This window comes from Pseudorca crassidens, chromosome 1 (genome assembly GCF_039906515.1).
Source record: "Pseudorca crassidens isolate mPseCra1 chromosome 1, mPseCra1.hap1, whole genome shotgun sequence".
Lineage (NCBI taxonomy): Eukaryota > Metazoa > Chordata > Mammalia > Artiodactyla > Delphinidae > Pseudorca > Pseudorca crassidens.
This window is the reverse complement of record NC_090296.1, coordinates 131,776,658-131,803,104: the sequence shown is the minus strand read 5'-3', so window position 1 is coordinate 131,803,104 and position 26,447 is coordinate 131,776,658. Positions and strand designations below refer to the sequence as shown.

The following is a 26,447-nucleotide window of genomic DNA, read 5'->3' as shown; positions in this document are numbered from 1 at the left end:
CCTGCCTCACAGGACTGATTCAATAATACAATGAATGCACAGCATCTAACACAGTACCTGGTACATAGCAGGTGCTCAGTAAATGAGATCTGATTTGACTTAAACATCATTACTTTATAGTTAACCTACATCCAAAGCAGCATTATTGATGTTACCATGGGAAGAGTTTTTCATTTAATTTATAATTTAGAACTTATTTTACTGCAAATTGGATTGGAGCCAGTTCACAGCACCAAATAAATTATTTTTGAACTACAATATTTGAAATAAAACCATGCATACAAACAGATGCTAGAAAGAGGGAGAAAAATTCCAGTACTACAATGAGTTAAATGTTAAAAATGAGCCTTACACTTAGCTTTGTGTTTTCTGAAAGCCAGAGCAAAAATGAAATCATGTTAACTTACGCAATTCTCATCATCTGATAAACGGCATGTGTAGCTCCTACGGAAAGTGACTTTTTCTCCTAACATTGGGATCTGAGGGTAAGTGCTCACACTGCTCCTTACAGGAGGTATATTGAGTACAGAGCAGAAGGGCTGCACCCATGCATGCCCACGTGCAAAGGCACACACACACACACACCCTTCAAAAGAGATCTTTACTTTTCAGTATTAAATGGTTAGGAACTGGAGGGTGAGCTCTCTGGGGATTTTCCAGGGTTACACAGAGGGGTGTTCTTTATTGTTTTCTAAAACTTTCACCAAGAAATTTTGTTGGAGAGCATGGACCAGTGGCTCAGGTCCACAGAGAAAACCATCCATCCTATCTCAGTTCACACACACTTAAGAAACGTGGAGTTAAATTACTCCTCCCTATTCCAAAATACAGACAGTTTCCAGGTTCGCATCTGTGAAGGAGCCTGGCCAGTGGCTTTCCTGAGAGCGCAGGCTGGCCTCTACCTTCCCAAGCCTCCGCACAGCCTCTCTGGCTGCTCTGAGCCGGGTGACCAGAGGGGTCCGTGGATAGGGAGACTGTGGCTTCATCCTTGGGGGATCTGCTTCCCAACACTTTCAAATAATCAGAGACAAGAGACTTCTCTGGGAAAACCATAATCGCCCAACTAGGGGCAGGACCAAATGCTACCAGGATTTATTGGCTTTGATTAACAATACGGTGTTTGTTTTTGCAGTAATTAGAGTTCAGTAGCAAGCTCTAAAGAGTCCTCCAAGAAATTCTAAACAGACTGTAGCTAAAGGCTACTGGAATGTGACTGAATCTAATCATTCATCTGCAGACCTCCCGTGTTAAGATGCCAGTGTTTGATACAGCACAACTGCACAGATCAGGGAGGAACGGCACTCTTTGTTCTTAATGCCCAAGGAGAAAAGGCAGCCCCTGTGTGCTCACATGCGGAGGTGACTGCTGCCATGGGATGCAGCAGTTCACGTAAATATATCTCTTCAAAGGTCCACACAACCTGCGTGTTGGGAAATGTTTTGACAACTCTGCATTCTCACAACTGTTAGGGAATTCATTCCGCTGTACTACGATGGGCTGGGTGGGGCATTTGATAGTGAGAAGATGTTTGCCAAAGCCATACTCATTTGTACTTTTCTTTCAGCAACCACTATTGGGTGGGGTTTTCTAGTTGGTTTTTTTTTTTAACAAATCTGAGATATGAATACAAATTTGATTACAAATAATTTTTAAAAATTATTTTCTAGTAGTGTAGGCAAACTAGTATGGGTATTTCTGAAATACTGTCAAGATGAAATAAATGTGTACGTAGAGATAACCACTTATCTTGCTTCTCTTGGCCAATAACATGTTATTTTCCCCTTAGTCCCAGGAAATACACATAAGATTATTTTCATTCTCTGTACTCACATCATGATAGCCAACAGGTACAGAAAAGTCAACAACAAACCCATCTACAGGAGTGAAAAAAATTAAAATGGGACCAGATAAACAAAGCAAGGTAAAAACATCAAGCCACAGATATGGCTAATACTAGGGGAAAACAACCGCTTTTGTACTCCTTATTCATTGCCTCTACTCTTCCAGAAGCTTGAGTTCACCTTTAGGGTTCCAGGCATCTTACTATCTCGGGCACTGGGAAAACTTTACAATATATATTTTTCCCCAAGAACTAGATTTCCATTTAATTTTGTTCTCTTCGGTCCAATATAAATTTTTCCATTGTTTTGCATGCTTTGGCCTCCTCAATTTATTTATTTAAAGTTCTTAAGCAGTCATATCACAATGTTTCCTTCAGAGAAACATAAAACAGACACCTACTCCAGGAGAAAGAGTAAACCCTCGGGCCACAGTTTGAGAGTCAGCTGGTTTTCTGCCCCCTGAGACTTCCTGCAGGTGATCTCAGCCTTGGGCCAGCCATTCAACCCCTCGGACCTTCTTTTTCCTCATCTAAAAAAACCAGGAGGCTGCCTCGGATTCTCTCCACATCATCTTTGGGCTCTAAGGTTCTGTGGTTCTTTCCTCTTCAAGGGAAGAACTTCCATGTGCAAAGGCAATAGCTGATGATTCTTTAAACTAAGACACTGACTTCTACCTTCAGAAAGTTGGACTTTGAAACTGGCTGAAAAAAAACAACAACCCAGAAATTCAATAGCACAAAGATAAATCCCATTATTTGAACGGCATATTTAGAGTGGATCAAGATCATGATGGTTCGGGAAAGGGGATACAACTCACGACAACACTGAGAAAATCTCTTCCCTTTACAGCGTGTGCTTTAAGAACAGACTTAAAGCAAACATCAAATGAGCATTTCCACACTCAGAGACAGTCTGTTCTGTGATCTCTTGGGTTCCCTGAAGGGTTGGGACCCAGGCTTGCTGGCCTAGGTCCTTACTCTAGAGGAAGCAAAGGCATTCAGCAGCACTGTTTTAGAACTTCCAGAATTTGAGTGAAAAAAATATGTATTCAGAAAAGCATTTAAAGAGGCAGAACAATCCAGAGTCTGATACTTACTTGTGGCCCAGCTCATGAGCGATGGTAAAGGCCAAATTGAGGCCATTGTCTTCGGCAAGCACACATTTCCTCTTAGCACTGCACACACCTCCTAAGTAAGCAATTCCTGCAGCAGAGACACAAAACACATCCTCTTCAGAATGTGCGAGGCCCTGACCTCGCAGGGCAAATCCACATGGTCAACATCACACATCATCAAGAGGGGCAAACGGGGGCGAGGATGACCATGGGACTGGATCTGTCATTCCAGAGCTCATATGGAGACTGGCTGGTGTGTGATGCTTTTGTATTCGCCTAATAATAATAATAATAATAACCACAAACATCTCTCAAGCATTTAACATACGTCAGGCAACGTGCTGAGTGGTTTACACAGATTATCTAATGAAGTCCTCATTACCCGGGATGGAGGCAACAGAGAAACTGGGGTTCAGAGAGAAAAGGTAACTTTCCCAAGGTCACCTGGACCGGCACCTGGTGCTGGGATGCTGAGCCAGACCTGTCCAACTTCAGCATCCAGGGCTGGGACCAGGTGAGGCCAAAAAGTCGAGGCACCCAGTGCGCAAGGTTCAAGGAGGGTGTCCCTCTCAGGAGCCGACCCTGAGAGGGATGGAGGGCCTCCTCAAATTTCGCACCCTGGGCACCTCCTTCTCTCACCCCAGTCCCGGCCCTATTAGGGTTAATGCTCTCAGGGGGTGAGCTTGGATCCGGACCGGGACTCACAGAGAGCAGAGGCCACAGAAGGTGCAGAATGTTCAGAAAAATGTTTCAGGAGCCCTGAGGAGGACGAGACCGGGGCCCAGGAGCAATGAAAGACGCTGGAAGAGTACGGGCCTGGAAGCCATTCGGGAGGATGGGTCCCACGGCCCAACTCGCTCAACTCTGCACAAACATGACGGGGCCCAAGGACCTTCCCTGAGATGGGAGGATCAAGGCAACTGGGCGGGTACCAGACTCAGGAAAATGGTGTGAGCAAGGGGGTTGGGTACAGAGGACAGGAGGCTGCCAGCCTCTGGTGGACGATGACAGTGCTCCAGAGGAGAGAGATTATTATGGCAGAGAGGCACGTGTGAACAGGATGGGGGCCGTGGACGGACCAGGCACAGCTGAAGAACGCTGGGCATCAGCTGTGCACAGGCCACACATCTCCAGGCTGACACTCCAGAGCTAATACTGCCCACGGCAGCTCTCCACACTCCCTCTTAGCTCTGCACCCAGGAAGGACATCACTACGACCCAGGAATCCCCAGGATATATCTCAACAAAGCCAGAGTCCAAGAACCCCGAAGGGCTTGGGATAGAACTTGAGTACTGGTGGCGTCTGACTCCTCACTATGTCCTGTGAAATGAATGAGTGGCTGGGGGCCGTATGCCTGAGCAGGCTCAGTGTTGCCCTCGCTGTGAGCTCACAAGGGGTGTGGGGCGGGCAGTGGCTCTGCTGGCTATTGGTGTCTGGGGACCAGGTGGATAGGGACTCTGCCCGCCAGCCCAGTGCCCTGGAAGGGCTGTGGCCACCCGAGTGAGGGCACCTGTTCTCCACCCAGAGACACTACCCACTGCCAGGCTGCACGCTACTCCCTTTCACTAATGTGCCGGAAGTGTCTCAGAAGCTGACAGCGGCCCTGCAGGCACAGGAGCCGAGGAGGGAAGGAGCTGGCACAGGAGAATGAACAGGGGGATTAATTAATTAAAAATGAACCTCCCTCCCTGCTCCCAAAGAGCTAAACCAACATCCTATTTGTTGACATCAAAATCAAGCTGGGGCGGACCTCAGCCACACACAGGGCACTCCCCCGCAACCCCTGCAAGGGGCAGACAAGCTTGCACACCCCGGCTCAAGGGCTCAACTCACACTCAGCAAACTGAGCTGGGCACCACAGCACGTACCTGCTTTTATTTGGAAGCATGCAACACGCTTGGCCAAGGTTGAAGAATTTTTTTTTTTTTACAAAAAAAGAAAGAAAAAAAGGAAATGTTATTTGGCCTCAAGATGTGTTTTTTGCATATGGGCATCATAATTCAGCAATACAGACTATGGGAAGGATGAAAATACAACCAGAAAGGACACGATCTGCCCTTTCTGATATCGTTGAGGTCATTATTACAGTTTTGTTTAAAAATGCTTTGTGGGTTGCTGCAGAAAGTCCAGCAGTGAGTAGTCGGAATGCTTCCACACGGCACTGATGGCATACGCATGCCACACACACACACTCAAACGCACACCCAGCCATACCCAGCCTCCTGGGTCAATGAATCAATCAGAAACAATCAGATGTGCTCGCCCCGGAGGAGTTGTCTGGTGAGGGGGAAAGAGAGACATCCAAGGCCAGCTGTGCTGAGCTTGCTGTCCCAAAAGTGCCTGCTGAACCAGCAGACTTTAAATGCCACAGAAACACATCCCCTGGCCTCGGCTACACTCGGCACCTGGAACAGGCATCCTGAGTTTCCACTCTAATTGGGTAACATACAACACTAGGGAAACAGCTAAGTAGAGGGCCTTCCAATAACTGCATTTTCATTTTTCCAGGTGCATATGATTTTATTTTCTTACTAGAAAACAAAGCATTAGTTTATTTATAAGAAATGCTTTCACACAAAGGTGGATTAAGGTCTAGTGCTTTTAAAGGTTTATTCCAATCGTGGATAGCCCAGTCATAAAACCGAGCAAGGCAAAACACGTCAACAAAAACGGCCCAGAAAATGGAGCACGGGAGCTTGTGTGTTTATGAGCGACGGTGTGAAAATGCTTAGAACTCACAAAACAAAGTCTGGACAGAATCCCAGATTGTTGTAAAAGTAAGAGCGGCAGGGTATAGATGGTAATTAAACCAGGAGCTGCAGCAGAAAACAAAGCCCACCACTACTCCATGTTTTCTGGAAAGAAACAGCAGTCTAGAGAGGAGAGTGTGATGGAGACGCAGAGAAACCCCAACTCGTCAGGCTGCAAAGGCACCAACCTGGAAACCCCGCCCAATCCCACCTCAGCACTTGTCAAGAAATGAGGAAAAACCAGTTTTCTCTGCATTGATTTTTTTCTTTTAATTAAAAAAAGGAAGTCTGTAAACACAGGTTCTGCTAATGTCCATGCTGAAGCTGTGGAAGCAGAGGGACCTTCTTAAGTAACTGGAATTCCCCACACAGATAGCAAGGATTTCTCAGACCCTAGAGTGGTTCTTTCAATGGTTTCAGTCTTCCATGATTTAAAATTCTCCACCAGAGAAATAAGAGTAGAACTTATTTTTGAAATTTTAAAAAAACATCAATTCCACATGTTTACAGAGCTCCTTGGAACAAAAGTGAAGCAGAAAGGCAATTGGCATTTATTACGGTTCTCTTCACAGGCAAGCGCTGCTCTGCATGCTTGGTCCTCCCTTATTTGGAAGGTATTACTGGCCCCACTTTACAGACAGGGAAATGAAGGTTCAGCATCCAGTTATGTAGCTGATCAGGGCCCAGACTTGGGTACAAATGCAGGGTTATCTTTCTCCAACACCCATGCTCCCCCAGTTAAACCCTGGGCCTCCTGCACCAAAGCTTTGGTAACCAGCGACGACGATAAGCTTGGAGGATTTAGAAGATTTTTGTAAATCGTAATGTGTATTTATGCTGAGATGTGGGTGGGATACAGTAAAGGTTTCATGTGTTTAAGTCCAAATGTTTTTAATCCTAAAGATAAAAAGACTTGAGGGATATGTGCAGCCACATTAACAGTAGTTACCTCTAGGACATGGTGAAGTCATTACAGATCTTTAATTTTTTTCTTCTTTTTTTGACTTAAACCTAGTACAGTGAATATGTACTCGCTATGAAAGTTAAAGTTATTGGTAATATTTCATTTATTCAAGGTGACATATAGCAGAGGCCAAGGTGGGAGACTAATAAAAAAAAGTAACAACAACAAAAACCCTCCGGATTTTGATTCTGAGTGTACAGCCCTTAAGGCAGCAGATAATGAAGGAAGTTTATAGTCAACACATAATTGAGTGTGTGCTTGTATCCTAAGGGCAACTCTCTCCACCTCTACTATAACCCTGGCACAGATTAGGTAAGCAAAAGTCTGAAATACTAGAGGTAGAAATGGAGGGCTGTAAAGTGTTCTTCTGATGCCTGAAGAAGTATATTTAATTCATCCCAAAGCAGATCACATCCACCAGAGCCTCCTGACCCACCTTCCCAGGCAAATCAACTCAGTGTGGACACTCTCTCTTCTCCATTCTCTTCTTTTTCTTGGTAGGAGCACAAGCTTGGGGAGCAAATTGGGCGAGGAGGTTTAATTATTTTCTTTTTTAGTAGAAAAGTATGTGGTGTAAGCACATAATTCTTAAATTCAGAGTTGACCATATGATCCTTTCTAGATTTAAGGTATAAACAACACCCAACTGTATAAACTCTGGTTTATCCAGCAAATTGTCTGTGTAAACAGTTTACAGCTGTTGGCCCTGTTGCCCATTACTCAGACCTTCTCAGGCTCTGCCTCTGAGAAAGACAGTCAACTTGCTTCCACCAGCTGCTCAACAAACCAACACCATCATGGTTATCACTGGTACACCACGCTGCCTATTATGAGAAGGCAATTTACATCTATTCTCATGGCAATCACAGTGGTTGAGATTGAGTTTCATGTTCAGGCTCATCCACAAGTTCTTGTGCTCTTGGAAACTCACTAAGTGGTTGGAGGTATGATCTGAATTTGTGAACGGCATTAGAAACAAATGTCTTAGAGCCCAGGATGTGACAAATGAAAAGTAACTACAGTCTATTCTTGTTACTCACGGTACTTAGATTCTAAAAATTCGCCGTGAACCAGGCGAACCATGCTGGAATATAGAACCATTGGTCCTAGGGGAAATACAGGATTTGGTTCCTGTGAGCCTCTGGTCACATTTTTTCAAGTCACACATAACCTTGTTTTATGCGTGTTTCTGTATAAAGACACCTTACTCAATATATATCGTTGATTCATTAACATTGAACTCAGAGCCAACAGTCCTATAACTCACGCCTGAATGAAGATCATCTAGTATTTTTCCCTGCAAGGCGCATGGCAGCCTTCTTGAGCTTCAAAGCACTAAACAGCACTTCATCACTATCTTTGGAGGCCATTCAAAACAGCAAAATCACCACAAAAAGCACAAAAATACGAAAAACAAGGTGTCAGACAGACCTCAAAAAGGATGTTTATTCACAGCATGAGAGCTGAAACAAGATGGCAAAATACTGCCTTGTTTGATATCTGCTGGGAACCTGCCTGTTGGGTGACTCAAATATTTCACCACTCTGCATGTGTCTGCAAATGACTACAAAAGTGCTGTAAGTATTGATTTTGGAGTTCCAAATAAACTTTAATGAGTAGGTGAATTCACACATGCAGAGTCCATGAATGAGTAAAATTAGCTGTATTCTCAAAAATCGTGTCCTATTCTCAGGCACAATGAAGTCTTTATCAGTTGCAATGAGGAAATTCAATTTTCATTTAAGCTTACGTATCCTATATATCCTGCTTATATTTCCTGACTCTATACTATCTAAATTATTTAACTGGCTCAGGCCCTTCTCCTCTGCAATTTTGCTTCTGTGTTCTCTGAGGTCAGTGGTTCACAGGGTCACTGTAAGTCACTAATCCCCTAAAGGATTCTGCACAGAGTGGACTGGAGGACAGGTATAGTTTCTAACAAATTGGGAAAGAATGTTAATGGTAAGGGCAGGAGAGGGACTGTGGAGCACTGCTTTCCAGACCAGCCTGTCCATGGCTTTCTGCCCCAGCTCAGTGCCTCCATCCCCCAGGGGCATAGCTGGATAATCCCTCCCAGACCCAGCCTTGTCTTAGCAATTCCACCACAAGTAGGAATCCCTGTCTCCCTGCTTCTCTTCTTCTGGGTCCCTTGGGGTTGGTCACAGTGGAAGGAAGATGAGTTAGTCAAGACCTTTGTCCCTACACCATGGACAGGGGAGGCGGCAATGGCATAAAAAGAGGCATTGGTTCCTTTCTTAAACATGGGCACTGCAGAAGCTGTCACTGCAATTCAAAAATGTCCATGCCCAACACCTATCTAACCTAGAAGAACACTGACAAACTGAAAACTCAGCAACTTACTCAAGGTTAAATGAAGTGGTAAATAGACAAAGCGTGACGGTAATAGCTTCCAAGTCTGATCATTGAAGGGCTCACATGCTCAGTTTTGAAACTTAATACCAAGTTAGACCAATCAAAGCAGTGTGCTACATGCATAAAGATAGACATTTAGATCAACTGAATAGAACCGAGAGTCCAGAAATAAACCTTCACATTTATAGTCAATTGACTTTTGACAAGAGTGCCAAGACCATCCAGTGGGGGGAAAGAAGAGTCTTTTCAACAAATGGTGCTGAAACAAATGCATACCCACATGCAAAAGAATGATGTCAGATACCCTTCTTTAGATCATATACAAAAATGAACTCCAAATGGATTATAGACCTAAACATGAGCTAAACCATAAAACTCCTAGAAGAAAACAATTAAATCTCTCTGACCTTGGGGAAGGCAAAGCCTTCTCAGATGTAACACCAAAGGCATGAGTGAGGGAAAAAAATCCCACGTCAGTGTGTTCACCAATGCAGAGAGGCTCCCCTTGCTGCCCCACCCCAAAGGAGAATGGCCGGGTCGGGGCTGGGAGTGAGGTGGGGAGGTGCAGAGTTCCAAGCCAAGCAATGAATGTGCTGATACATCCCCAAGGAAGCTGCCCAGCCATCCTCCCTGCATTATGGTTCCCTGCTAACTGGGAACCATCCCAGCAGCCTCTGTGCCACAGGCTACCTCATGTAGCCAATTCAAATGCCACATGAGTTGCTGCTTTGTGTGTATGGGGGTGTGTGTGTGTGGGTTCTTGATTGTGGTCAGAGCCAGGAAAGACCACGTGTGCTGTGTTGCACTCCCGCTTAGAACAAACATGCCCTCACTCTGGGCATCCCAGGCATCTCCAGGATCTAGAGCTTTAGGAAGAGATGCCACCCCTGATGAGGGAAGCACACAGAAAGTCCCCACAGAGGACTCAAGGGTAGCTGGGCTAAAGCTGCAGCTCCTACAAGATGAATTGAGTGAGTGAAGTATAAACGGAGCAGTCAATTCCCCCTGGGGTTTACAAATTGGAAGCAAAAAAGTTTATCCCAATGGTTTGCTGCACTCTGTGGAAACCAAAACATACTGGGAAATGGGGAGGGAAGAGAAATAAATAACTGTTGACATTCAACAGACCACAGCCAGCTTGAGCCAAATGCACGGAGACGTCGTGCAGATTTCCTACCTTCCAGGCAGGATGGCACTTGTGTCTGGGGGGGGAGGGGATCCCCAGGGAGCAGACAGGATTCCTCAAATGACCAAGGTGCCGCTCCTTGGAGGGCCCCACAGAGGCTCAGTGGCTTCTGCACCAGGACCGGATGCCCACCAGAAAGGGCCCCCAGCAGGTTCACCTCAGGACATCAAAGGAGGGAGGTCTGTGCGAAGATCCTTGAAACCCTTTTATTTTGACGAATACTTCATGCAGTGTTTCCTAACTGTCTGTATGTTACAGCGTCATTCCAGGCACGAGATCCTAAGGTGAACAAAAGCAGTGCAGGCCAAGGGAAAACAGCCCCAAGAATACCATTCCAGCAAGAAAACAGGGAGGCAGGTGGAAAGGTCAGCAGAGACTTTATAAATCAAGCTCAGGGCCTGAAGGGTGGGTGCTGGGGTCTCTAAAAGACCCCTGCCCCAGTGACCTGTGTCCAGATCTAGGCTCTTGGGAGAACAGACAATGGAGACTAGAAATGGAGCTTGCCCTGAGTCCCCTGCTACTCCCCTGCACCCTCAGTTCCCTGCTCTGGGTCGACTCTCACAGCAGAGGACCATCCCCCTCACAGAACTGTGCCCTCATTCTCACTTTTGGTCACTTAGCAAACATTTCTGGGTACCCCGGCCACAGTTAACTCCTCATGTGGGAGTTTGCTGGCAGGACCCATGAGTGCAGAAGTGATGCAAGCCTTCGAGTTCCATTTCAAAGACCTCTGAATCCCTGAGTGTGCTCCCTGAGCATGAGAGAGGGTAACACGTCTTCTAGCTTTTGCCATTCTATAGCATGATACCTACCAAGCCTGCTTGGTGTCTGCACCTCGGCAACCTCTCTCGTGTGTGTACATGAACGCATGTGGGTTTCTGCATGTGCACACATGAATGTGCATGCCTACACATGGTCCTGGGAAGCCACCACCAGACCATATTTCTGTAAACTGGAGCTATGAAGTGGACGTCCACACTCCTACAGTAAGGGACCCTAGTGAATTTTAGAAGTTTTAATACAGTCACATTTTCTCATCAACTTCACCATTTAGCATTTATTTTTGTCAATAATTCACAAAGGAACTGTGCTAGTCCTCCTTCCACAGCTTTAAGACTCCTCTATCTCCCTCTCTCACTATCAAATTTTCCCTTCACTGGGGGTTAGGATGTCCTCCCTCTCCCTTGGGAAAGTTGGGGTTTGGGGAGCGGGGGGCATGATGTGTTTTCCTTAAAAATTATCTCGGGGGGCTTCCCTGGTGGTGCAGTGGTTGAGAGTCCGCCTGCCGATGCAGGGGACACGGGTTCGTGCCCCGGTCCGGGAAGATCCCACATGCCACGGAGTGGCTGGGCCCGTGAGCCATGGCCACTGAGCCTGCGCGTCCAGAGTCTGTGCTCCGCGACGGGAGAGGCCACAACAGTGAGAGGCCTGCGTACCGCAAGGAAAAAAAAATTATCTCAGTCATGTGCGATGTGGAAAATGAGACAACTAAGGCTTCCAGGGCCAGATATCCCAAAAGCATATCTGAGAGTGTATGTAAGTGTGCCCTGCAGAAACTCAAGTGCTACCTGGGAAGAGGAGCACTCAGACTGTGCACTTTGAGTCATAATCTCTCTCAACAGTCCTGTCTGAATTAAATTTATAAGAGCAGCCATAGGCAGGGAGTGAGGGAACACCACCAAATTATGATGACAGCTGGAGCTGGGAAGAAGGCAAGGTGGCTGGCAGCTGGTAAGAATGATGTCATGCATTTTAATCATGCCCAGTGTTGTGGACAGCACTGTGTCACCCCCAAACCTAGATGTTGAAGCTCTAACCCCCAGTGTGACCGTGTTTGGAGATGGGGCCTTTAAACAGGTAATTACGGTTAAGTGAGGTCATAAGGGTAGGGCTCAAATCCAATGTGACTGGTGTCCTTATAAGAAGAAAAGACATCAGAGCTCTCTCTCTCTCCCCCACACACACAGAGCACATGTGAGGACACAGTGAAAAGGTGGCCATCTACAAGTCAGGAAGACAGGCCTCACCAGAAACCAACCCTGATGGTACCCTGATCTCGGATTTCCAGCCTCCAGAACTGAGAAAATAATGTCTATTGTTTAGGCCACCCAGACTGGGTATTTTGTCATGGCCACCTGACCTGACTACTACACCCAGGTGTAACCTGGGTACAGACAGAAGTGCCCTGTGTCCCCCTGGCTCACGTGGGTAAACAGACAAGAACAGTGGCCACCAAACTCTCCATCCTCATGTGCTACAGGACACCAGAGCTGCCCAACACACTGTGGGACCAGGCTTGCTGTTTAGAACATAGTTTAAGAACAAGAAACTGATCTGGAGAGTTGTACAAGCATGTGGTTGAAAACAGCTACAAAAACGCTTGGTAGAGAAGTCCCGGGGGGAGCTCTGGGAGTCAAAGAGGTGTTGGTAGCTCTGTATTTAAAATCACAAAACATCTCAACCAGCTGCATTTGGATGCACGGAGGTGACATCCTCAGCCATTTGGCAATGGGGTGCCATGAGAATTGGAGCTGGGATCCCTGTGGAGACACCTGGGAGAGACGTGGGAAGATGACGATGTGTCAAATGTAGATGCACATCATTCACAGCACCAGCACCTCTATTTGCAGGGGACTCTTTGGAAATTCCCAGTCCCCACAAAATGTTTTTTAAAAGCTCATAAACATAGCCTTTGAGGGAAGAGCCAGTTTCAAAAGAATTCCAAGGAGGCCCTGGTGAGAGACAACTCTCACAAGCAGAACCAGCCTTCTGGGTCTTGGTGGGAAACTGAGCCTCACCAGGAGCACAGGAACCCCCCAAATTGCTGTCAAACAAGTGAAAGGGAGCGTTGCTGCTGGTTCTGCTCAGTGACTCTCAATAAAAGCAGAACCAGTAGCAACCAGTATTCTGGGTGTAAAGGGCCAAACTGAGCAAGCCAGGAACACAAACACTGCTGCTCTTTTCACCTTGACTCATTCAAAAATCACAAGAGCACAAAGTTGAAAACACCAAGGGAGCTGTCACTACAAACTTCGAGTTACCTGTGGGAAAAGAGGGGAGCCTGGGGTGGGGCCCAGGGAGAGGCATCCTCATGGCTGATGGAGTGCTTGCCCGGGGGACAGTCACATAGATGTCCACCTTATAGAAATCCACCATGTGATTAAAACGCTCAGGTTATGGTTTCCCCAGAGGGAGTGGACACCAAAGTGGCATGAGTGAGTCTTCCCAGGGGCTGGTACTGTCTGATCACTGGATCTGGGTTCTGGTTACACAGAGAGCTCAGTTTCAAATATTCATTGAGCAGTACACCTAGATATGCTTGTTTTTATGTAAATTATGCTTCCATAAAATTTTAAAATAAAAGAGGTGCACATAAAAGTGAAAAAGGAGAGTATGGACCTGACTAAACAATCTGAAATTGGTCAAGATTACTGGCCAATTTAGATGATAGGAGTTTGTCTTGTCTGAGGAGCTAATGTATAACATGGTGACTATGGTTGACAACACTGTATTGTATAATTGAAATTTGCTTAGAGAGTGGAACTTAAAAAATGTTCTCACCCACCCCCCACCCCCCAAAGTAAATATGTTAAAAAACTCCATGGGGGGAATCCTTTCACAAATTATCAAGTGGTACACTTTAAATATCTTACAGTTTCATCAATGATAGCTCAAAAATGCTGGGAAACAGAGAGTTTGTCTTAAGAGGATTCAAAGTCTTAGGTTGATCAAATCATAGTCCTATTAATTAATTAGTTAAAGTGGTATTAACTAGTCAAGATGTGCTTTTATCCATATCACCAGGCTTTACCTGTATTACCTGTATTTCTTAGACCATACGAGCTGGTCCTATAAGTCTCCTTTACTGTCTTCCTGTCTTCCAATGACCCTTGCAACGTATGTTCTTGAAACTTGCCTGAAGCGGACTTGACAACAGCTTCACTCCCTCTCATACTAATAGCTGTATTTCTACAGGAAGAATAAAATACAAGGCCATGCATAGAAATATTTGCCAAGTTAGTAAAGAAAAAGAAAAGCTTTCTCAGAATAGTTAAGAAACCATGTCTCTTGCTAAATGCTTAGCCCAGCAAAATCATCCTCTTGGGGGTGAAATGTGGAATGTGAGTGAGACCCTGGGATGAAGGTCTCAGCAGCACCAAGGGCACTTCCAATCTGTGCTTTGTTCTAGCCCCCTCTAGGGAGGGCTGGCTCTCAAGCTAGGGTTGGGGGAGGTCAGGCCAGGCCCCAGGGTAGTTCTGAGCACCAGCTTCTGAACACAAGTCTGTAAATCCCCTGCTGGCAGGACACCACAGCCCCTCAACTAAAGAAGTCACCCTCACACAGGAAGCTGGCTGTCATTTGGGTGTTGACTCAGCGTTTGTGAGCTAAAGTCAACCTACCATGAGAAACTCCCCTTCGGTTGGCCTAGAGAGGCCTGGGTGGGGCTCTGCCTCTGCTGACAAGATGCAAAAATGATGGCATTCCATTTTACTTAAAAACAAAACAAAAGTTAGCCACTTAGAAAGGAATGTTGATGAGAGCAGCACCATGAAGTCAGGTGGGCCCCAAGCACAGTGAGAGGAAACAGGCGAGTCTGTGGCAGGAAAATCAGCAGATGAGGAAGACACCCAGCCTGGGGAGCTGTCCCCAGGACATGGCAGAGAGTGGATGGTATGGCTTTGGGTTAAACATTTCACTGCATTACACTTATGGACACAGGCTCATTACCAAAGGCTACTATCTTAGTCCCTTCAAGCTGCTGCAACAAAATACCATGGAAATGTATTACTCACAGTTCTGAAGGCTGGAATTCTGAGATTAGGGTGCCAGCATGGTTGGGCGTGAGGGCTCTCCTCTGGGAGAGAGTCTTCCTGTTGTGTCCTCATATGACAGAAGGGGTAGGGAGCTCTGTGACGTCTCTCTTATAACAGCACTAATCTCAACCATGAGGGCTCCATCCTTATGACCTAATCAGCTCCTGAAGGTTCCACCTCCTACTGCCATCATCTCGGGGATTAGGATTTCAATATATAGATTTGGGGGAACATAAACATTCAGATCAGAGCAACTACCTTGGATTTCAAGATTATCCCGGACTACATAAAAAGCATGAATGTCAGGTCTGTCTTTGAATAAACAACGTTCTTCATCTTTTAAACAATTTCATACATTTCCATTTTATCTCCATGATGATGATGGTCCCCATATTCCATCCCCAGGACCAGGTGATCCTTCGAGCTCTGCTGTGGCATCCCACCAAGGATGGCCAGCCAGCAGTCCTATACTTGCCCCAGACTCAGGTCACACCAAACAGGATTCACCACCCCAAACTGAGTCTTCTCAAGTTTTCCACCCCTCGAAGTTCAAAAGCTTGCAGACCTGGTCAACCTCTCTTTCTCTCTCTCTCCCTCCCATTCCCCTTCCACCACATCTCAGTAACTGCCATTTTATGCTGCTCACAGACTCTGGAATATGTTCCTTTCTCCTTGGTCCCAAGTCCAGAACTTTGTCACCACTTTAAGCTTTGATTATTGTGGTATTTCCTTAGAGGTCATCTCTTCTGTTTCTCCCCACTCCAATGAGTCCTTTAAAGTCCAGATTCAAGTGTCCTCTCTTCCACTGATTCCCCCCTGATCCTGCCTGGACACACTCCCTTCCCCTTCTAGGTACTCAGAGCCCATCATGATACTTTTACTGAACCAGGAGCCCCATCTTCTTGCAGTCCAGGCATCTGACCAAATCTTATGTCTGCAGGGATGCTAAACATCTCTGAGCCAGCACCCATACACTATCTCATAACTGACATGGGCTAATGTAGGTTGAACAGTTCCTCAATAAGTTCCATGAATGAGTGAATGCACACCAACCCTACCAACTTATAATCTTCATAAAACAGTACCCTCTGCTGCTTAAGAAGTTGGCTGGAACAAGAAGGAATAAATGGTGAGGATGCTGATGACACTAACATTTATCAAACGTTTACCATGTATGGACCTAGAGACTGTCATACAGAGTGAAGTAAGTCAGGAAGAGAAAAACAAATACCGTATGCTAACACATAGATATGGAATCTAAAAAAAAAAAAAAAAAAAACAAAAAAGAAGGTTATGAAGAACCTAGGGGCAGGACAGGACTAAAGACGCAGATGTAGAGAATGAACCTGAGGACACGGGGAGGGGGAAGGGTAAGCTGGGACGAAGTGAGAGAGTGGCATGGACATATATACACTACCAAAATAGCTAGTAGGAAGCAGCCGCACAGCACAGGGAGATCAGCTCTGTGCTCTGTGACCACCTAGAGGGGTGGGATAGGGAGGGTGAGAGGGAGATGCAAGAGAGAGGAGATATGGGGATATATGTATATGTATAGCTGATTCACTTTGTTATACAGCAGAAACTAACACACCACTGTAAGGCAATTATACTCCAGTAAAGATGTGAAAAACAAACAAACAAAAAGCAAAAAAACCCCACTTACCATGTGTGTACCAGACCCCATGCTAAAGATTTCCCGTCATTATCTCATTTTATACTTACAGTCACCTGATGAGGTAAATACTATTTATTATCCCCATGATACTGATGAGAAAATAAGGCCCTAAGAAGTCAACAACTCACCCAAGGTCAAAGAGTGAGTGATGGAGCTTGGATTCTGTCTCAGGTTTTTTGGACCAGAGGCCTCATGCTAAACTTACACCAGAGGCTGCAAATTGGTGGCCACAGAAGGATTTGGACTATAGAAATGTTCTGTTTGGACTATTAAGTATGTAAAAAGAAAAAAAAAATTAACCAAACACCAACAATTAGAAGTTAGGAGATGCTACATAGAATTCAGATTTCCTGACTCTTCTTAAAATATCTGATAACCAGAAAATGATAGACTAGTCAATTAATGGTGCTGGGACAATAGTTGATCCACACAGAAATAAGCTAATTAAATCCCCCACCTCAAACCACACACACAAAAATAAACTCTAAATAGAGTAAATGTACAAATGTGAAAATAAAATTTTGAATGGGTCAGAAGAAAATATAGGTGAATGACATTATTATTTTACAGTAGTGAAAGTATTTTAAAACAAGACCTAAAAAGCAGAAATCAGAAGGGAAAGGGCTGAGTTATCTAGCTAAATCCACAAAGAAAATGTCTGTGTGACAAAAGTCATAAGCAAAGTTAAAGACAAAGGACAGACACAAGGAAGATATTTTCAACTCATATGACCAAGCAAAGATTGAAAAGATACTCTTCCTTACTAGTAGTCAGAGGCGTGCAGGATAAAATCCCTAGAAGACAGCAATTCACACTCAGCATGCTGGCAAAACCTAAAGGTTATCAGCCTTAAAGACTCAGATGCTGTGAACCTAAAGGTTATCAGCCTTAAAGACTCAGATGCTGTGAACGAATAGAGTATAAACTGATATAATGGCCGTTTGAGAGAGATCTGGCTTGTCTCGAAAATTTGAGAGCTGTGAAGGCGTTGAGGAGTGGTTATACCCCTGAAGCACCAGGCTGTATTTCGGCGAGCCCCAGCCAACTGGTCCTGCTGACGGGAATGCCTGCGACCCCTGACACACACACAAACACGTGCATAAACGTGTGCATACCCGTGTCCGCACACATATGCACACACACATGTGTGCACACGTATAACTACCACCCTTTGAAGAGATGTTATCCTCATCCTCATATACAGGTAAGAAAATGGAGGCATGAAGAGGGTGAGTCACTTTCCCAGGCTTGTGCTGCAACCAGGAAGGACGACAGGCCGTCTGGCTGCAGATCCTCCCTCTAACTGCTCTGAGGGAGGGGGGCCCTGCCTCAGGGAACGGGAGGCAGGCAGGGGAGACAGACACAGCCAGGACTGTGCATAATGCATTCCAGGGGCTGAAGGAGAAGTCTGCCAACTACTGTTCAAAGTCCAGGGAGTTTTCTATTAAAACATAAACCCAAAAGACTCTAACACAGATGTCTTTAACCCTTGAAACTGTGCAAAGTTTGGTATGTATCTGTGTATTTCTTGCAAGAAGGTTTACAGCTTTCATCAAATTTCCGAAGGGGTCCATAACCTCAAAAAAGTTAAAAACACTAAAACACAGGAATCCCGGAATATAATCAAGGACATTCCCTAGGAAAAAAATCCTCTCTGGACAGCCAAGTCAGAGCAAAAGGTCCCGGGAAAATTATCCTTCAGCCCTCAGGGGTTACCCAAGCATTCCTCAGAAGGTGATAACCAACGTTTTGTAGAATGTGCTTTCCTTTGCCAGATCTCAACTGACTGGCTCACGGAGTAAATGAGTAAGGGTCTAGCTGCCATTATTCACCAACAACATTACTTTTAATGGGGGTATACACATCCCCTGTCCTGCACAGTAGTGCAGTACCCATGAAAAGCTATCAGTTTTAGAGTCAGTGGAGAGGACTGACCTCTCTGAAGCTCAGTTAATAAGCAACATTGCTCCTCAAAAAATTAAAAATTAGAAATTACTATATGATACAGCACATCCTCTTCTGGATATATCCAACAGAATTGAAAGCAGAGTCTTGAAGAGATAGCTGTATATTCATTAATCATAGGAGCATTATTCACAACAGCCAAGAGGTGGTATCAACATCAATGTCCATTGGCAGATGAATGGATAAAAAAATGCGGTACATACACACAATGTAATATTATTCAGCCTTAAAGAGGAAAGAAATTCTGACACATTACCTTGACATTATGCTTGTGAAATGAGCCAGTCACTAAAAGAAAAATGCCTATGATTACACTTAAACTCTTAGAAAACAGAAGGTAGAATTGTGGTTGCCAGGGGATGGGAGGGGGAAAATGAAGTTGTTTAATTGGTATAGAGTTTCAGTTTTGCAAGCTGAAAAGTTCCAAAGATTGGTTGCACAACAATGTGAATATATTTACCACTACTAAACTGTACACTTAGAAATAGTTAAGATGGTAAACTTTATGTTATTTGTATTTTACCACAATTAAAATAATAATAAAGTAACATCCCCACCAAAAAAAAAAAAAAAAAAAAGAGCAGCCAAGGTAACACAAGGGTGAAAGGTGGACTTCATTAATTAGGTGCCTGTGCTTTCTTGAGAAAACATCCTGAATTAAGTATTCAACTTAAACTGGACACTCTGGTTATAAAGAATCTAAAAACAAAAGACAAAAAAAAAAAAATCTGAGGGACATGGGATATGCATATATGCATATTCATACACATATATGATTTACAAGTATTTAATCCTGAATGTTACAATATACATACAAACTCTAAAAAGAAACCACTCTTCTGTTTTGACAAGGGCCCACCTCTTCCCCTGGGGCTGCCTTTAACTGTAGGACCTTTATTATATCTTGGAGCTTTTTATTGGTGTCTAGGAATTAAATGTGGAAGTGGACTTCACTCAGCAAAGTACACACTGACGTTTGTTATAAACTATCTTTGTTTTCTGAAAATAAGTATTCCTAAAAAATGGATTTGGGCTTCCCTGGTGGCACAGTGGTTAAGAATCAGCCTGCCAATGCAGGGGACATGGGTTCGAGCCCTGGTCCAGGAAGATCCCACATGCTGCGGAACAACTAGGTCCGTATGCCACAACTACTGAGCCTGTGCTCTAGAGGCCATGAGCCACAACTACTGAGCCTGCGTGCCACAACTACTGAAGCCCTCACACCTAGAGCCCGTGCTCCACAATAAGAGAAGCCACTGCAATGAGAAGGCTGTGCACCACAACAAAAGAGTAGCGCCCACTCGCCGCAACTAGAGAAAGCCCGCGCACAGCAATGAAGACCCAACACAGCCATAAATAAATAAATAACTAAATTTATTTATTTTTTAAAAATGGATTTGTTTGGGGTTAATAAGAGTAAAAACAATATAAAAGCCATTTGTTGATTTTGTTCTCCACAAATTGCCATTCTCATTCAGAAAATTTATGTCAACATCCACTCTGTCAGCTTCAAGTTGAAGGTCAAGGGAGCACTTTTCCTGCTTCATCCCCTCCATAGCACACACCCCCTGACGACACCTCACAGCAGTGCCCACTAGCACAAAACAGAGCAGAGCTTTGTCTTTCCATAAATCGTTCTCAGTCTTGGTCTAACAAAAACAACTAAACAAGACTTGGAGACAACGCAGGGAAAATCCTTCTAAAAATAGATACATCTTTCAAGACCATCTTCTGAGAGAACATGGCATTGCACACATTTTTTCGGCATCTCTTAACCAAACTGCTGGCCTGGCTACCATCCACTCTTCCCAGTACTGAAAACCACAGAACATTCTAGGTTCTGCCTAGGCTGCCACCCACATAGGATCCTGAAATCGTTTCGGTTTTTTTTTTTTTTTTTTGCTTTTTATTTATTATTTTTTAACATCTTTATTGGAGTATAATTGCTTTACAATGGTGTGTTAGTTTCTGCTTTATAACAAAGTGAATCAGCTGTACATATACATATAACCCCATATCCCCTCCCTCTTGAGCCTCCCTCCCACCCTTGCTATCCCACCCCTCTAGGTCGTCACAAAGCATGACCTGATCTCCCTGTGCGATGCGGTTGCTTCCCACTAGCTATCTATTTTACATTTGGTAGTGTATATAAGTCCACGCCACCCTCTCACTTCGTCCCAGCTTACCCTTCCCCCTCCCCGTGTCCCCAAGTCCATTCTCTACATCTGCGTCTTCATTCCTGTCCTGCCCCTAGGTTCTTCATAACCATTTTTTTTTTTAGATTCCATATCCATGTGTTAGCATACCATATTTGTTTTTCTCTTTCTGACTTACTTCACTCTGTATGACAGTCTCTAGGTCCATCCACCTCACTACAAATAACTCAATTTCGTTTCTTTTTATGGCTGAGTAATATTCCATTGCATATATGTGCCACATCTTCTTTATCCACTGAAATCGTTTCTTAATGGCACCACCCTTAACCAGTCACCCCCCAATTCCAAATAAGCTTCAGACTTCCTCTGAGATGGGCCTAGATTGTCACCATGGGAACAATGACATCATGGAGAAGTGTGGGTTTGCTGTGACATTGTTCCGTGACAAGTTCATTATTCTCCTGCAAACATAATTGTCTCTTAGGGGGATAGAACTGCTCCATTCCATTCCACTGTTCCATTGATCTTTCGCATCTCAGTTTGGTATCATGAAATAAATATTAATTCCAACCCTCTAAACAGAAGATCTTCCATTCAAAAACATAATAACCCAAGAATGCAAATTGCTATTTCCTGACCCCCACACTGTGCTGGGCAGGCTCTGGCTATAGCCAAAGACAGCCCCCATAACTGCGTTTGGAATAACAGAGGCAACAGTAAATCAGATGGACTAGTGAACACAAGAATCAAGCCAGAAGGTGGTGGGGCAAATTTCCCAAAGCAAAGCAAGATGCTGACGCAGAGAATCAGCTGTTCATGAGATGAGATGACGATTTTCCTGGACTCCTTTTTAGATTTCATGTCTGGATCTTGTCTGGAACATCTACCAAATGGCTTCAAGCCCAAATATCTGGCATTCCTTTTATAACTACAGCCCTGTGACTGCCTCAATGTCACAGCAGTGGGAACCTCACTTCTAGCCTTGATTTCAGATTATGACCGACTCTCCTTCTTCATTATCTGAGCTCCTCCAGCATAGATAACTCCACAAGGAGTATTTACACAGCCATCAGGGAATGTGGAGGCCTCTAGGAGGCCTGTACAGGTCATCACTGTCCCTCTAGCTGATAGCCAGGGAAGTCTTTGTCTGATCTGGTGTGTGATAAAGGCATCAGAGGTCCCTCCTCAGATGTAAAGGATGGTTCACAAGGCCCCTGGGCTGCTCTATAACTGAGGGCAAATGGACCTCCCTTAAAGGAGCTTCTAGTAGATTTCCATTCTCCTTCTAGAAGATACAGATGTCAAAGACGTCATGTGCCACTGGCAGGATAGCCAATGAACCCCACAAGAGACCCCATTCCTCTGAGGATTGGTCTCAAACTCAGAGTTATGAATTCACAATTAAGGGTGTCGCCTGACTCCCTCCAAGAGAACCAGGGTTGTGCTGATTCAGGCAAAGCTGACTTAGCAGTCACTGCTTCCAACATAACCTTGGCTCCCTTGGCCATTCTTAGGGATGTAAACCACAGGTAAATTTTCCTTTGGGCCAGCAGATCTGAGGGGGTGAGGCAGGCAGGCTCTGGACTCCGGTCTGTGTCTGAATCCCACTCTGCCACTTACCACCTGGGTGATTATGGCATTTACTTAATCTCTCCAATCCTTTTTCCCTATTTGTAAAATGAGATGAATACCTACCTCATGGGGCTAGGGATTAAATGAATAAGGCAAGTAAAGCACTTTTCACACAGTAAACACTGAACAAATATTATCTATCAAAGCAATTATTTTGACCAAGTCCAAATTTTAAAAAAAGAGGTTAACAAGAAGTATTTATCAAGCAAAAACTCTGTGCCAAGAAGCATGTAACCATTTCACAATTATCGGCAGCTTTAGCTGCCAGTGTAAAGATGTGCTGAGTCTCTAAATGCTTTTATCAACATGACATTTGGAAAGCTGAAGACAGAAGAATAACCAGCTGGGGACTTGGAAAGCACCACCTTCAGTGATCTCAGGGGCCACTCTCTCTATATGTGTTGGGGGCAAGGATGCAGCTGGGCCACAAGAGCCATTATGTGCCCTTAAAATATTTGGAATCATGCTGTATCTCCTCACTCTTGCTCTGGTCTCCCTCACCCAACCCAGTTTCAACCTGGATTTTGGACAGACTCCCTTCAAAAATACATTCAAGGAACCCCCTTTTTTGGATGCTTTTACCTGCCCTGACACTGCCTGTGTCTGCCAAGGTACCTGGATGCCTCCAAGGGCAAGCTCTGCTGGGTCGTGGTGCTCCAGGCAAGCTTGATAACTTCCCTGTGCTTCAAAGGGAAAGAGAACTTTTTACACAAAACTTTCTCATATTTAGAAATAGGTGAATTCATAAAAATTGAATAAATAGATTTACTAAGATTAAATCTACAATGCACTCCTTGGAAACATTCATGTTCTTCTGTTCTCTTCTGAGATCATGTTGTCTTCATGCTTTAGGCCACCTGTGTATTTCATCAAACGCAATTCTAAAAATTAACAAAATTAGTTTCCTGAGGCAGAAAACACTATTTTCAAGAGGAAGAGTTAATAAGTTTATAACTAGTCAATGGGGACTTATCCTGGGGGTGAATTAACCTGATTATAGTTCAGAAAACAACTTTTTGAAAGGGAAAAAGAAATAAGATGCCCCATATTCCACTGGAGAAAATAACTGTCTTGGTTTTCCGACCAAATTGTCATCCCGGCCAAGATAATTCAAGGGGAAAAAGAAGAGTCTTTTTAACAAACGGTGCTGGGCCAACTGAATATCCACATGCAAGAAAATGAATTTAGACCCCTACCACATTCAGACACAAAAATCAACTCAAAGTGTACCATAGACCTAAATATAAGAGCTAAAATGATAAAAATCTTAGAAGAAAACATAGGAGTAAATCTTCACGGCCTTGAGTTAGGCAATGATTTCTTAGGTCTGATACCAAAAATACAAGTGAGGAGAGAAGACTGATAAGCTGAACTTCATCAGAGTTAAAATCGCCCATGCTTCAAAGTATACCATGACTAAAACAGAAAGACAACCCCCTCAGTGGGAGAAAATATTTGCAAATTATTTATCTGATAAGGGACTTGTATGTAGAATATATAAAGGATTCTTACAACTCAATGATAAAGAGAAAATGACCCCATTTAAAATGGGCAAAGGAGCTAAGTAGACATTTTTTCAAAGAAGATATACAAATGGCCAGTAAGCACATGAAAAGATATTCAACATCATTAGCTATCAGGGAAACGCAAATCAAAACCACAATAAGATACGACTTCACACCCACCATCAAAACTATAATTAAAAAGGCAGGTGTTATCAAGGATGAAGAGAAATTAAAACCTTCCTTTATTGCTGGTAGGAATGTAAGATGGTACAGACACTTAGGAAAACGGTTTGACAGTTTCTCAAATGTTTAACATAGATTTAGCATATGACTTAGCAATGCCACTCCTAGTTATAGATCCAAGAGAACTGAAAACTTGTCCACATAAAAACTCATACATGAATGTCCACAGAAGTGTTATTCATAATATCCCCAAAGTAGAAAAAACCCAAATGCTCATCAACTGAGAATATATAAACAAAATATGGTATATCCAAGCAATGGAATATTATTCAGCAATAAAAAGAAGTGAAGTGCTGATACATGCTAAAACATGGATGAACCTTGAAAACATTATGCTAAATGAAAGAAGCCACCAAACGCCACATAGTGTATGATTCTATTTAGACGAAATGTCCAGAATAAAGAAATCCAGAGAGACAAAAAGTAAATTAGCAGTTTGTTGAGGTGAGAGTGGGGATAGAATATGGTGTAACTTCTAACAGGCCCAGGGTTTCTTTTTAGGGTAATGAAAATGCTCTAAAACTTAATTATGGTGACGGTTGCACAACTCTATGAATACACTAAAAAGCAGTGAAGTATATAAAATGGTGAACTTTATGGTCTGTAAATTTTATTTCAATAAAGCTGCTTGTAAAATGTCATCCCACACGCAAAGTCAAAATATTCTTAAAAACCTTTTTCCTTAATGAAAAAAGTAGTAGTAATTCTCAAAAACACTGAAGAACCAGGGAAAAAAAACCCTCATAACTCTGCCCCTACATAAGGCGACTACTGTCCTTAGAGATGGCTTTTCCCATTCAAACCCAATGTCTTGATGGCAGATAGACGCAAACTGGCTCCCAGTGTGCCAGATTCCCAGAACTGTCTTTCAGGTGTGCTTAGTCCACATCCTCCTGTGGGTCGAGGGAGGCAGATACGGAAAGAGGCCAGGGAGAGATCATGGCAGCTTCACTTTCAGGAGATGGCCAAGGGAAGAACACTTTGTTCCAGGTAGAAGTAAAAGGCCTCTTCATCTAACCTGGGGGCCACTAGAGTTCCAGAAGAATTCTGAAGTTACAAATGCTCCTTTCATGCAGCATATGAGCCATTCTGTTAATTTCCTTCTCTCTCCATCCCTTTCTTTCTATCTTCCACTGAACATTAGGACATAACACCTTTTTAAATAATGTATGCCAGAAATTATGATAAGCACTTTACACATGTTGCCTCACAACAATTTTTTGAGGCAGGTACAATTATTACTCCCACTGTGCAGAGGAGGAAACTGAGACCTACGTGCATGTCCTTGTGTCCAAGTTTCATAATCTATTCCTAATGCACTGCCATGATAATTTCTGATGCACAGGGTCTTATCGTCCAACCATCCATCCATTCATTTGTTTAACCAGGACTATTAATCTGATGGACTGAGAGTGTGGCCTTGAACACTCTTCATAAAGGAAAATGAACATATGTCCATGCCAGGCCTCTCTACCAGAAGACTCCTCAACTATGGTCAGACTAACCCCCAACGAAAATGGGAAACATTCAGTTCTCTGAGGGTCGACCAGTTCCTCCTGTGTCTTTTTTTTTTTTTTTTTCCCCAGCTCAAATAAATCCATCCCAAATGAGGGTGCCTCAGTGGCTGCAGCCAAAACATACAGTATCTTCAGTATCTTGTCTTTGCTTTCTTTTGGCTTTTCGCCCCTGAGTCATTCATTGTGAATATATTCAAATATAGAAAAGTTGAAAGCACAATAATATGATCAGCCCTACTCTTTCCACTAGAATCAATAACTGACAACATTTCATCCTATTTGCCTTACTAGCCTTTATTTATTGAGACTTAACGGTATTCACATACCATAAATTTCATCCTTTAAAGTGTGCATTTCAATAGTTTTTGGTGTATTCACAAAGTTGTACAATCACCATGATCTAATTTTAGAATATTTTCATCACTCTAAACAGAAACTCTGTACTCATTAGAAATCACTAGCTACCCCTTCTCCTTCCAGCTTGGACCAACCTCTAATCTACTTACTATCTCTGATTTCCACGTTCTAGACATTTCCTCTAAATGGAATCACACAATATGTGATCTTTTATGCCTGACGTCTTTCACTTTGCATGAATTTTCCAGATTCATCCATCCTGTAGTCTGTATTAGTACTTCTTATTGCCAAAAAATATTCTATTATATGGATGGACATCAATTTGTGTAACACTTGGGTAGTTTCCACTCTTGG

At 43.8% G+C, this 26,447-nt stretch overlaps 1 protein-coding gene across 8 annotated transcripts in view; it reads right to left on the bottom strand.

Annotated features, from left to right (window-relative positions):
- Positions 1 to 26,447, bottom strand: part of ADAMTS17 (ADAM metallopeptidase with thrombospondin type 1 motif 17) — a 361,254-nt gene that overhangs the window by 198,500 nt on the left and 136,307 nt on the right. For all 8 annotated transcript variants that reach the window (XM_067755884.1, XM_067755885.1, XM_067755887.1 and 5 more), the window contains one exon: positions 2,938 to 3,043. In XM_067755884.1, coding sequence (XP_067611985.1) covers positions 2,938 to 3,043 — 106 coding nt within the window. The remainder of the gene's footprint in view (positions 1 to 2,937; positions 3,044 to 26,447) is intronic.